The 12,625-nt window shown below is 49.7% G+C and overlaps 1 protein-coding gene across 1 annotated transcript; it reads right to left on the minus strand.

Moving 5' to 3' along the window:
* Positions 1 to 1,833: 1,833 nt before the first annotated feature.
* On the minus strand, positions 1,834 to 11,467 carry RAB29 (RAB29, member RAS oncogene family). Its single transcript, XM_054087858.1, has 5 exons — positions 11,319 to 11,467; positions 9,918 to 9,989; positions 7,645 to 7,826; positions 5,947 to 6,068; positions 1,834 to 5,239 (listed from the first exon to the last, which is right to left on the minus strand). Exons 1-5 carry the CDS (start codon positions 11,440 to 11,442, stop codon positions 5,122 to 5,124), a joined length of 618 nt encoding a protein of 205 aa, XP_053943833.1. The 5' UTR covers positions 11,443 to 11,467; the 3' UTR covers positions 1,834 to 5,121.
* Positions 11,468 to 12,625: the final 1,158 nt, after the last annotated feature.

The following is a 12,625-nucleotide window of genomic DNA, read 5'->3' on the forward strand; positions in this document are numbered from 1 at the left end:
GCGCCTTTGTCATGCAGGACAGGCGCCATTCAGGGCTAAAAGGAGCCATAAACACCCACGGGAAGAGCCTGTCCCGCACCCAGCTCCGCGTTCAGGCTGCGCTGAGCCGAAGGGCTGCAGTGCTGGGGTCATAAAACCATGGAATCCTGGAGTCCCAGCGTCATAAAATCACAGACTCGTAGAATCACAGGATCCCGGAGTCTCAGAATCATAAAATCATGAAATTACAGAATCCTAAAATAATAGACTCGTAAAATCAAAGAATCATGGAGTCCCCAAATAAAAAAAATAATAGAATTGTAAGATCATGAGATCACGGTGCCCCAGAATCGTAAAACCATGGAATCCTTAAGTCCCAGAATCATAAAATCATGGAGTCATAGAATCATAAAATCCTGGAATCATAGACTTGTAAAATCATGGGATCCTGGTGTCCCAGAATCATAAAATCATAGACTTGTGGAATCCTGGAATCTGAGAATCGTAACATCATGGAATCCTGGAGTCCAGAATCAAAGATTCATAGAATCACAGATAGTTTGGGTTGGAAGAGACCTCAAAGCCCATCCAGTCCCACCCCTGCCATGGGCAGGGACACCTCCCACGGGATCAGGGTGATCAAACCCCCATCCAACCTGGCCTGGAACCCCTCCAGGGATGGGGCAGCCACCGCTGCTCTGGGCAGTTTCTATAGAAACCCATAATTAGTAATTTTGTTTGGAAATGGAGCACTTTTGCCATGAAAAGAATAAAACTTACTCTACGGTCCACTAAATGGCACTAAAATTGCAATAACAAGTCAATAGCGTCTGCATTGCACTTGGATCTTAAGAGATTCAACACTCTGTTTTATTTAAAAACAGTGCTTAAAAACATTTTTCACATGTTGGGTTATCTGAGGAGACAATGCAAACATGGTCAGCTTTTTATGTAATTACGGGAGTAATTTGAGTTCATTTAATGCCTTTGCTTGAGCTTAATTTGCCTCGTTTGGAATTACTGCGATTTTTCTGATCAATTCAGATGTGCCCTGTCCTTCGTGCAAGTCAATACTCATGAAAATCAAACTGATCGGGAAAGAAAGGGGCATTCAAAGCCACTGCGGGCTGCATAGCCAGCCCCAAACACGCTCCAGGGATTAATGAGCCACAAGGAGGAAGGCATATTAACAACGAACCACATCAAGGAATTCCTTTCTTTCTCTTCTTAGCTGGATATATTGGATTAAAAGCCACTACGACTGACTCATGGATGTGAAAGTTTTGCATGCCTATGTTCCGCTTGTAGGTCAAGAAGACTACAATAACTGAGAGGGCAGGATGCTTGAGTGGAAAGGATCCGATTTGTTTTGCTGGCAAGGCAGGGCAGTTCCCACTACACACTGAGAAGGCTGAGGAGACACCTCATCGCTCTCTGCAGCTCCCAGAAAGGAGGTTGTGGTGAGGTGGGTGCTGAGCTCTTCTCCCAAGTGACAAGGGATGGGATGAGAGGAAATGGCCTCAAGATATGCCAGGGGAGGTTTAGACTGGATAGTAGGAACAATTTCTTTACTGCAAGAGTGGTGAAGCCCTGGCAGAGGCTGCCCAGGGCAGTGGTGGAGTCCCCATTCCTGGAGGGGTTTGAAAAGCATGTGGCCGTGGCACTTTGGGACATGGTTTAGTAGAGATGGTGGAGTTGGACTGGATGAGCTTAGAGAGCTTTTCCAACCTCAGTGATTTTACGATTCTAAGATACCCTGGGACTAACAGCGAGACTGTTTCTAGCTCCAACCTGTGAACCCGTAAGTTAGGGCTGTTGAGACAGGAAAACAACGACTACACAAGCAATATCAAGCTTTTATTTCTCACTTTGCAATACTGTTTTAGTTGCTGACTGACACGGAGAAAACCTCCCAGCAGTTTCTTCTATAATAATACTGCATCTTTACACTAATGGGAACCCTGTCTCTAAAATGCTTCTGCGTTACTGCAAGCAGTTAAAAAAACCCAAAGGCTAAGTTTTGATATAATTGGCTTATTTCAGCCCTCGTTATTTCAATTTCTATCGCAGTAAGAACTTGCAGTTATGGACCCATAGCATGCTGTCACCAACACATAAATTACACTGTTAAACTCCAAGTGGTTTTGAGTCCCACAACCACAAATTAAAGTTACAGGAGTGAGAAACACCACACTGAAATAGGTGCAGTTGGCCTCGAGTCATACGGAGAGTACAAAGTCAAAGCAGGCAGTGCCAAAGGGAAACTCAAAGGCCTTCATTTTCAAAACAAGTCATTCCTGGGGAAGGCACTGGTGAAGCACATTTCATCATTATAAAGATGAGGCTTTTCCGGTTCATATTTGAAAGATTAAAGTTTTTATCGGTCTGCATGAATGAGACTTAACTTTGTTTACAATAATTCTTAGGAACTGCTTCACTCAGGCTGGCTTTTCCCTTTCGGTTGTTATAAAAATGAGAATTATTGATTCCCCACTGATTTCCCAGGCAACCGTTCTTTCCACACTGCCTATCCCAGCCAAGAGCTTGTTTAGATGGGGCTTTTCAATCAGTTTGGTTTATAGGAGTAAATCAAGGTGGGGTTTTTTAATTTTTTTTTTTTTTTTCATTTTTAAGCTCTTTCTGTGCCACAGAGCATATTCTGAAAACACACACACATTTGCACAGCAAAACCGTTTTCCTGTCTGGTGGGGTTTTTACACCAATCTCAAGCAACAACTGTTTCTGCAGTTCAGGCTTGGCTTGTGACACTTGTTTGCTGTGTCTATTAAGATGTTAACAGGCAGTAAGTGTGGAAACAACCCCCCAGGGCACACACCGGTACCGGAAACCACCTGGCAGAACAAAAATTATGTCTAAAGAGAAGAAAACCTCTAGAGACCTTACTTTGGCTTTGGGCTCGTTTCTAAGAGGCACTTATGAAAAAGAGGGGCAGGTTAAAGATGTCCATCCAGACACCAAAGAGGCACTGGTACATCCCAAATGGACATGCAAAAAGAGATAAAGATGCTTTTGTGCAAGATGCATGGCCGAACAGCTAGGATATCAAAACAGGGATTGAAGAGATCAGTGCCAAGCTCCTACTGACTGCAGAAGCTGGTCCTGGGTAGAGATCCCCACCGCGTACCCTGGCTTCTCCCTCTGTAAGGACAGCTTGGACACTTGACCTCTGCTGAAATGCTTTGCGGTGCACAGACAGAAATCAATAAATAACACATGAATCTTAATGACTTTGTGACAGATCCTTTTAAAAATTAAGACCCTTCTCCCCATATTCCATAAAGAACTCAAAACATTTATAGGATTTAAAAAATTATTGGTTTTCTTTTTTTTTAAACACAATATTTAGGGATTAAAATTCAGCAAGACAGCTCAGTTTTGTTGCTAACCAGCTCTACAGTGACTCCAACAGCACAGAAAAGGGAATATTCAAGTGCCTATAAAACCGAATTTGGCAATATTTGTGCAACAGAATCCAAGCTCAGACATTTCAGCTTTTAATTAAAACAGTGGAACACAATCCTAATTCTATGCTTCTTAGCTCTTACTGGTTCTAACCAATCCTCATCCACACCAGGGAATGAAAACTCACAAGATTTTGTGAATAGTGAAGGCAATCGATTCCTGTTCTTGCCACCTTCTATGTCCATAAAGCAAGACAGACAGAGAAATACTTCGCTGAAGAAAAGCAGTCCTAATCCAGCAGGAATCCAGTCAAAGCAATGGTCCTGTTTTTAAATTCAATTATTCTCAAGGGGAAAAATGTTGTTGAAGACCACTTGTTCAAATCCTAACCTAAAACACGAGTGAGACAATTCTATAGCAGAGCGTGCTTACATGAGATACATACAACTCAACGTAACTCCAGCCTGAGTTTCCCATTAATTCTCCCACGATAACGATCTAGTGTGCTTTCACCAATTTGTTGATGTTTTTGGCAAGAACCGTTCTGCACAACAATTACCTGGGGATACGCTAGGGAAAGCAGGTGTCAAAAGGCAAGTGGTGAGCGCTTCTCTTCGTTTCCTTTTGTCCCGTAAAGTCTTCTCCTTTGCTTCCCCCTCGCACCACTAAAAGCAGCAGGTGGGAGCTTTGAGGGAGCTGCCGCTCCAGCACCAGCCCTGCCACGAAATTCACTCATTGCTACCGAATAATTACGGGAAAGCGATTCATCAGCAATTACAAAGCTGTTTGAGATGGTAGGATACAGCATGTGCAACAAGAGAAAAGAACTGTTGTTCTGTCATACAAAGGAGTTTACAACCTATTCCTTGGTCCATCTCTCAGTGCCCTAATAAAGTAGGAGCAAAACAGAATACACAGGATTGTGCCAGACAGAATGTGAGTGAGAAGGAATGAACAGAAGGCAACTTAGCAATTCCTGACAAAAACGTGAGGTCTCTGCTGTTAAGCAGCACCATCAGTAAACACGAGATTAAGGGCTGTGCTACAGCACTTCCCAAATTCACAACGATAATGTTACTGTTTACGTGGGACACCGTGCTCTAACCCACACCTGGCTTCACCTCTTAAGGGCAGTTAGTGGGAATGATGAGATGTGTTGGTCTCTCCAGGACACGCAAGCAGAGCTCTGTAGTTCCAGAGCTATAATTTCACCCTGGGAATCTCCAGGCCGAGAGAGAGCGCATGAATGCTGCGTGCATCAAACGAGAGGCACTTCAGACAGCTGCCTCGGTGTGGTGGGTGCAGGTTTTGGGGGATAAAAGGTGCAATCATATTCAAAATCTACCTTTGCCATCCTTTGCCCTGCCGGAGGCAGGCCAGCACGTGTCAGAAGGTGAAGTGCTCCAAATGTAAATAAAAATCAGTCCAAGGCATGTGCTTGAACACGAGCCGTGCTACATCACTTGCAGCAGAACTTCCAGCTGCTGCTACACTGGAAGAAGAGGAATCTTCTCACTCCTCTCTTCTTTCTACTCCTCGCTCCAAGTCATTGCAGTAATGCTCTGCTGAGAACGAATATGTGCTAAACAGAAGACAGTTCATGAGCATTTAAGAAAAAAAACAAAACCAAAATAGTGACAGCCAGTTTAGGAGGAAAATGGTGATAATAATGAAAAGACCTTGCTGTGAGACCCAAGGGAGATGGCACAGTCGGTGCCCCTAACAGCAAGCCCAGCCCGGAGGGGACGACTCTTTTATGTTAATGTAATCCCCACTCATGGCAGCAGAGGAACTTCCATCACCAGTGGATGAAGACATCATCTTTTCAATCAGGACTCTAGAAGATAAACAGATGGTTGTTTGAGTTTGGTTTTGTCTTTGTTTTAACGAGCAGCATTGGGCCACGCAGTTTTTCAAGAGCATAAAAAAAAAATAGCAATTCATTCAAGAAATGTTTTGCTGGGAGGGTGGGGAGGCCCTGGCCCAGGGTGCCCAGAGCAGCAGTGGCTGCCCCATCCCTGTAAGGTTCAAGGCCAGGTTGGATGGGGCTTGGAGCCCCTGAGCCAGTGGGAGGTGTCCCTGCCCATGGCATGGAACTGGATGGGCTTTGAGGTCCCTTCTAACATAAACCATTCTTTGATTCTATGATACAAACTGCCCAACCTCAACATCAGGTGCAAAAACCCCATCTAATTCCTTTCAGAAAAGGCCAAATCCTCCACCAAAGGGCCAGTGCATCAAGAAGGAATTTCTAATGTCTTTGAAGAAGTCATCCCATCCTCCTGGTAGCAGCCAGCACATGAAAAATCATCCCCGGTATTGTTCAAAGAATGTCTGTTTCCAAATGCTTAGAGCTTAAGTCAGAGCTTAACAGACGAGAGAAAAACTTCTGACCTTTCAGAATTCAGTTTCCCTTCGGGAGCTTTCTTTGCCCGTTATTGCTGCTATTTGTTACTTACTGACAGCATCTCCCCTCACCTCAAGGATGGCTGCGTCTGGAAGACAGAATTAACCCTCAGCTCTATCCCCAGTCATCGTGCCTACCTCATGGACTCGTTAATATTCTTGTTCTCCTTGACAGACGTCTCCACCCAACCAGAAAAGCCATTTTCTTTGCTGAACCGATCCACTTCTTCTCTCGTCACTGCCCAAGGGGAAAGGTCGCACTGGAAAACAAGAATCAGTCATTTTAAGTTTAGCCTTTCAATTTTTAAGCTGGGAGGGGAATTCTGCCCCTCAGCCGTTTACTGCCGGTGTGCAGGCAGGCAGGCTCAGCTCTCCACATCTCCCAGATCACAAGCTGATAAAGAGCTCTTAGGGCAAGGTTCTTAATGGGATGTGGCAAGCAGCGATGTATTTATCTCATCCAACATACAGACACACCTCAGTCAAGCACGCATGGAACGGAGCTTCATCCAGCACAGGACAAGAAGGCATTGTCACTCATCCAAAATTTGCCACGTTACTGGTGTGGTGCCACTGAGGCAGCCGCGCTGCTGCCAATGGGATGTATGAAGAAGCATAAAACCTGTCCCGTAACAGCTTGTCTTGGTGTGATGCCAGTGGGTGCCATTGCACAGATGTCCCTAACGCAGGGAAAACTGTTATTATAAAAGAGCTATCAAGGGAAAGCGTTACTTGTGAAGGAGAGGAGAAAAAAAGCCACGCTCCTGACCACCCATCATGTTTTTTGAGTCAACTCCAGCTTCAGGCTCTCTCAAACCAGGCAAGTCTCAAACTGAACCTGGAAAGGGCTGCTGAGCAAACTCTGGCACGTGACGCACATAAAAGTAGTTTTTAAATGAAAAAAAAAAAAATCATTCAAAGACAACAACCAATCTATGCAGTGAAACTTGACACGGCATCCAAATGAACGCTTGATGTCCCTCTGGCAGAAACCACCTGCAACGTCAGACAGAACCTACCCAGGTACTGCACATTAAAGACCAAAGAAGAAAAAGAAAATCTTTACAATCCAAGAGCTACAAAGCAGTGTACAATGGAGCAGCGGTTAACGTCCCCTCAGCACAGGAAGGACATAGATCTGCTGGAGTGAGTCCAGAGGAGGACATGGAGATGATCCGGGGGCTGGAACACCTCCTGTACAAGAACAGGCTGAGAGAGTTGGGGTTGTTCAGCCTGGAGAAGAGAAGGCTGTGGGGAGACCTTAGAGCAGCTTCCAGTGCTGAAAGGGGCTCCAGGAAAGCTGGGGAGGGGCTCTGGATCAGGGAGGGCAGGGACAGGATGAGGGGGAATAGTTTTCAGCTGAAAGAGGGGAGATTGAGATGAGATCTTAGGAAAGGATGTTTTGCTGCGAGAGTGGGGAGCCCCTGGCCCAGGCTGCCCAGAGCAGTGGTGGCTGCTCCATCCCTGGAGGGGTTCAAGGCCAGGTTGGATGAGGCTTGGGATCCTGTAGGAGGTGTCCCTGCACATGGCATGGAACTGGATGGGCTTTGAGGTCCCTTCCAACCCAACCCATTCCCGTAACAGCTTGTTTCCGTGATTCTATGACTCTCTGCTCCCCTTAGTGCCACCCACACATCTAGCCCTACACCAGTGTCCAAGGCAAGGAGGAGAATCCTCGCTAGAAAAAGAAAATTAAAGAAGAGTAAAAGGAAAGGATTAAAAAGGCCACAGGCTATGGGACAACCTGAGGCATGGCTTTAGTGCTAAGGAGGTCTCCTTCCACTCTGCACTCTCGTGCGCACACACAACCACACAGGGCGCGTCCGAGCTGCTCACTTTGTTAGCCAGCAGTAGACAAGGCACAGGGTTCCCGTCCGGCAGCATGAGCTTGCTGTCCAAATCCTGCTTCCACTTCTGGCTGTTACTGAACGTGCTGATGTTGGTGACATCAAACATGATTATGCAGGCTGATGCCTCCCTGTAGTACAGCCGGGTCATGGATGTGAAGCGCTCCTGCCCTTCAGGATCAAAAGGAAAAACACCCCACCACCCCAGAGTTACCATGTTTAGATTTGTTCATGCAAATAGTGTGATTATCACACACTTTCTCAGCTGACCCTAGCAATCGCCACTTAAACAAAGAGGAAATACAGGCACTGGGATGCGTCCTGCCTAGGGCACCGCAGCGGCAGAACTGGAACAAACTGGGCAGCTCTGAATCCTGCTCCAGACACTCAGATGTCCCAGAAATACTTGCAATATGCGCAGCAACAGAGACCAGGCTCTCCAAAGGGAAAAATCCAATGGCTGAACAGAAAACATCACAACTCTCACGCTGTTCTTGCTTTTTACACCTTATGGCCTGCCTGTTCTACCAAAACTGCATCCAGAGATCAACTCCACCGTGCTGCTGCACAATTTGATCGTGCTTATGTAGACGGGACAGACCACAAAGCATCCATCCTGCATCCCAGGGCTCAGCCGCGTGGTGAAACCAGCACTTCTGACACCGGAGGGATTTCACAGGGGGCTCCCATGCAGCCTCATAGCTGCTCAACAGGCTGTTTGCTCTGCAGCCATCAAGATCTGGGCACTCTGCGTCACCTCAAGCCGTCTGAGGTGGAAGGTGATGCAGCAGGGACTGTCGGTGTGTGATGCCCCATCCCTGGAGGTGTTCAAGGCCAGGTTGGATGGGGCTTTGAGCAACCTGATGCAAAGGGAGGTGTCCCTGCTCATGGCAGGGGGTTGGAACTGGATGGGCTTTGAGGTCCCTTCCAACCCAACCCATTCCATGATTCTGCATGTGGCATGATGAGGACCATGGCCCCTCAACTTTCCAAATCTTAAACACCGTTTCGGAGCCGAAATTGAAATCACTTTCTTGCCGCAATCCTCTTGCTGCAAACTTTTCCTTCCTGTTTTCTTTTTAGGGATTCCAGACGCAGGCGCCTGAGCAGTGAAACTGGAGGAAACCACAGCCCTCCTCACGCCCCTAGATCCAGAGGTGCCATTTTATGCTATTACACCAGTCTATCCTTGGGCTTCTGCTGCCAGGGAGATTCGGGAGCCGCCTTCCCCTGCACCTCTCCAGAGAGCACGCGCTCCTCACTCCATGTCACTGCACATAACACCGTCCCTTGGAGCGTGTCCTGCTCCTGACCCAGCCCCACCACCTCAGGGGCACCCAACTGTCTCCTCTCACCACCAAGTTCCCGAGGGATCTGCTGGCTCTGCTCGCATGGGTCACCGAGCAGCCGGAACACAACTTCCCAGCCCTATCCTGATCCCAGCAGCCAGAGCACCATGAGGGCAGCGCAGCTGCTTCATGTGCAGGAAATGAGGATTTTAACAGAAGACTCGGAGCTGAGAAGTTATGTATCCAGCTAAAATTCAGCCCGTTTCCCTGTTTGCTCTATTCAAGCTTTGAAATACAAAAGAAAGGCTCGACAGGGTTTATCACCTGTGCTGCTGTGCACTTTGCAGATGGGCTCTTAATGAGGCATTTAAATTAATAACGCAAACTAGAGCCAGCACTGCAAATGAGAGCAGTCCTGCTCCTTAAATCCATGGGCTTTTAGGAGTTGTTTTTGCAGCAGACTCCTATTGAAATAAATAAATAAATAACCAGGGCCAAACCTGGCTAAGAACCAGGGCCAAACCTGGCTAAGAGAGTTGGGGTTGCTCATCCTGGAGAAGAGAAGGCTCCGAGCAGATCTTAAAGCAGCTTCCAGTGCTGAAAGGGGGTACAGGAAAGCTGGGGAGGGGCTGTTCACAAAGGCTTGTAGTGATAGGACGAGGGGCAATGGGTATAAACTGGAGAGGGGCAGAGTTAGACTGGACATGAGGAGGAATTTCTTAAGTATGAGAGTGGGTTTGCCCTGGCCCAGGTTGCGCAGAGCAGTGGTGCTGCCCCATCCCTGGAGGGGTTCAAGGCCAGGTTGGATGGGGCTTGGGCTTGGAGCCCCTGAGCCAGTGGGAGGTGTCCCTGCCCATGGCAGGAGAGCTGGAACTCGATGATCTTTAAGGTTTCTTCCAATCCAAACTATTCTATGATTCTAAACCCTTGAGAGCTTTGAGTGCTGCTCCTGAGCAGCATCCCGTGAACATACCTGCAATGTCCCAGAGCTGAAGCCGCACTGTCTCTGATTCCGACCACTGGACCACCTTCAGAGCAAAATCCACTAGAGAATACCGAAAAAGAAAGGAAATCTCATTAGGGGCTTTCTGCACAGTGCTTGCTCCTCCCCAGCGTCTCGCCATGCCCCAGCACCTCACCCCACTGGGACACGGCTCTCCAGAGTTTGCAACATTTACCGCCTTCTGATTCAGGAATAAGAAGATTTAGACAGCTTTGCTCTGTCTCCGCTATTTTGGGTCCTCAAGGAGGTTTACTGGGTACAGCCTTGGCACTTCACACTCCTTGCAGGTTATTCATTTACACTGATGTTAAACAAAGAACAACTGATTGTGCTTAATCCTGTTCCCAGCCTCCTTGTCCCAGAGCTGTCATTGCCCCTTCCCAGAGCACTGCCAATACTTTAGTGGCTACTAAAGAAATGGCAGGACAAGGCTGTTCTTGGTTTTTTGCAAGCGCTGAGGATGAGATGCTCCAGGTTCAGGTTCCTGGGGATGCGGCTCCCCGGCGGGAGGGATGGGGCACTGTGCAGGGTGACAGCAGCTACTGCTGCCCCGGGGTTGGCGGAATACTGTGAGCACACCGGAGGCTGCATCGTGAGATGTAAAACAGTGGCCACCAAGAGGCAGTTCCTTACAAATTCTCGCTTCTATGTCTGCAGGGAATCACAGAACAAGTCGGGTTGGAAGAGACCTCAAAGCCCATCCAGTCCCACCCATGCCATGGGCAGGGACACCTCCCACTGGATCAGGGGCTCCAAGCCCCATCCAACCTGGCCTGGAACCCCTCCAGGGATGGGGCAGCCACCACTGCTCTGGGCACCCTGGGCCAGGGCCTCCCCACCCTCACAGCAAAACATTTCTCCCTAAGATCTCATCTTGATCTCCCCTCTTTCAGCTGAAAACCATTCCCCCTCATCCTCTCCCTGCATTCCCTGATCCAGAGCCCCTCTCCAGCTTTCCCGGAGCCCCTTTCAGTCCCAGAAGCTGCTCTAAGGTCTCCCCGGAGCCTTTAAGAAAAGGCTGAGCGCCCCCAGGTCTCCGCCTGTCCTCGGGAGGGTGGTTATTTGGAGAGAAAAAAGAAAAAAGGGAAATTTAAACCCATGGCAGACGTTGGGTTTGGTTGGTGAGGTCGGACTTTCTCTTCTCTCCAGTCAAGGGCGCAGATTTTTTCCACTTTCACTTTTTTGGAAGCTGAGGTTCACAGCAAAACATTTCTCCCTGAGATCTCCCCTCCATCTCCCCTCGCCCCATCCCCGCCCTCCCCGATCAGGACCCCCCCCCCCCCGCTCTCCTGGAGCCCCTTTTCCACGCTGGAAGGACGGGACGGGCTCTCCGCGCCGGTGTATCGGGATCGGGGGGGGTTCGACGCTCACCTCCCACCGTGGACTTGTAGTGCCGGTTGAAGCTGTCGTTCGCGTAGCGCTGCACCAGCGACGTTTTTCCCACCCTGGCGTCCCCCACCACCAACACTTTGAACATACGATCGCGCTGCCCCATCCCGGATCGGTCATGTGAGGGGCGGGCGGGGCCGCCCGGGGCTGCCGGGACCTGGAGTCCGCCCGGGGGCGGCCCGGGGCCTGCGCTGCGCCCCGAGAGCCGAACCTGAGCCCCCAGAGCTGCACCCCGAGAGCTGAACCTGCGCCCCGGGAGCTGCCCTGCGCCCCCAGAGATGCGCCCCGAGAGTTGAACCTGCGCCCCCAGAGCTGAACCTGCACCCCCAGAGCCGAACCTGCGCGCCGAGAGCTGCCGCTGCACCCCAGGACCTGCCCTGCGCCCCCAGAGCTGAGCCGAGCCTGCACCCCCAGAGCTGAACCTGCACCCCGAGACCTGCCCTGTGCCCCCAGAGCTGAACCTTCCCCTGCCCTGCACCCCCAGAGCTGCCCCTGCTCCCCCAGAGCTGAACCTGCAGGCCAGGATCTGCCCTGCACCCCCAGAGCTGCCCCTGCACCCCAGGACCTGCCCTGCACCCCCAGAGCTGAACCTGCTCCCACACCCCAAGAGCTGCCCCTGCACCCTAAGGGCTGCCCTTGCACCTACCCTACACCCCGAGGTCTGCCCCTGCACGCTAGGAAATGCCCACCTGCATCCCTGTATCCTGGGATCTGCCCCTGCACTGCAAACCCTGCCCTCTGCACCCCTGGTATCTGCTCTTTGCACCCCTAGACTCTGTGCCATACACCTCTGCACCCCCAGACCCTGCCCAGTGCACCCCTGGGCTCTGGTCTTTGCACCCCCAGACTCTGCCCCCCCTGGACCCCGTCCCTTTGCAACCAGAAGACAAATAAAAAGCATCCACAACACACACACATATTTAAAACAACACTAAACACAGCTGTTAGAATTCCTTCAAGGTCTTAAATTAACACTCAAACATTTCTCTCTGTAATATGTGTTCGGCTGCTTCCCCCATGGCTCTGCTTCTCCCCCCCAGAAAAAGAAAACAACTCCTTCACCTATCAGAGACCAAGACAATAAATGCCCCCCCAGTGCCCCACAGCTTGGGGTGAGTCGGAGCTGGCAGAGCCTCGGCTGAGGCTTTGTTTTAGGACACCCCAAGAGGATCCCTGTCTGGGGGAGGCAGCAGGAGGCACAGCCCAAGAGACATTGGAATGTTCTGCTGTTCAGGTGGGGAGGCCCTGGCCCAGGTTGCCCAGAGCAGTGGTGGCTGCCCCATCCCTGG

This window comes from Cuculus canorus, chromosome 24 (genome assembly GCF_017976375.1).
Source record: "Cuculus canorus isolate bCucCan1 chromosome 24, bCucCan1.pri, whole genome shotgun sequence".
Classification (NCBI taxonomy): domain Eukaryota; kingdom Metazoa; phylum Chordata; class Aves; order Cuculiformes; family Cuculidae; genus Cuculus; species Cuculus canorus.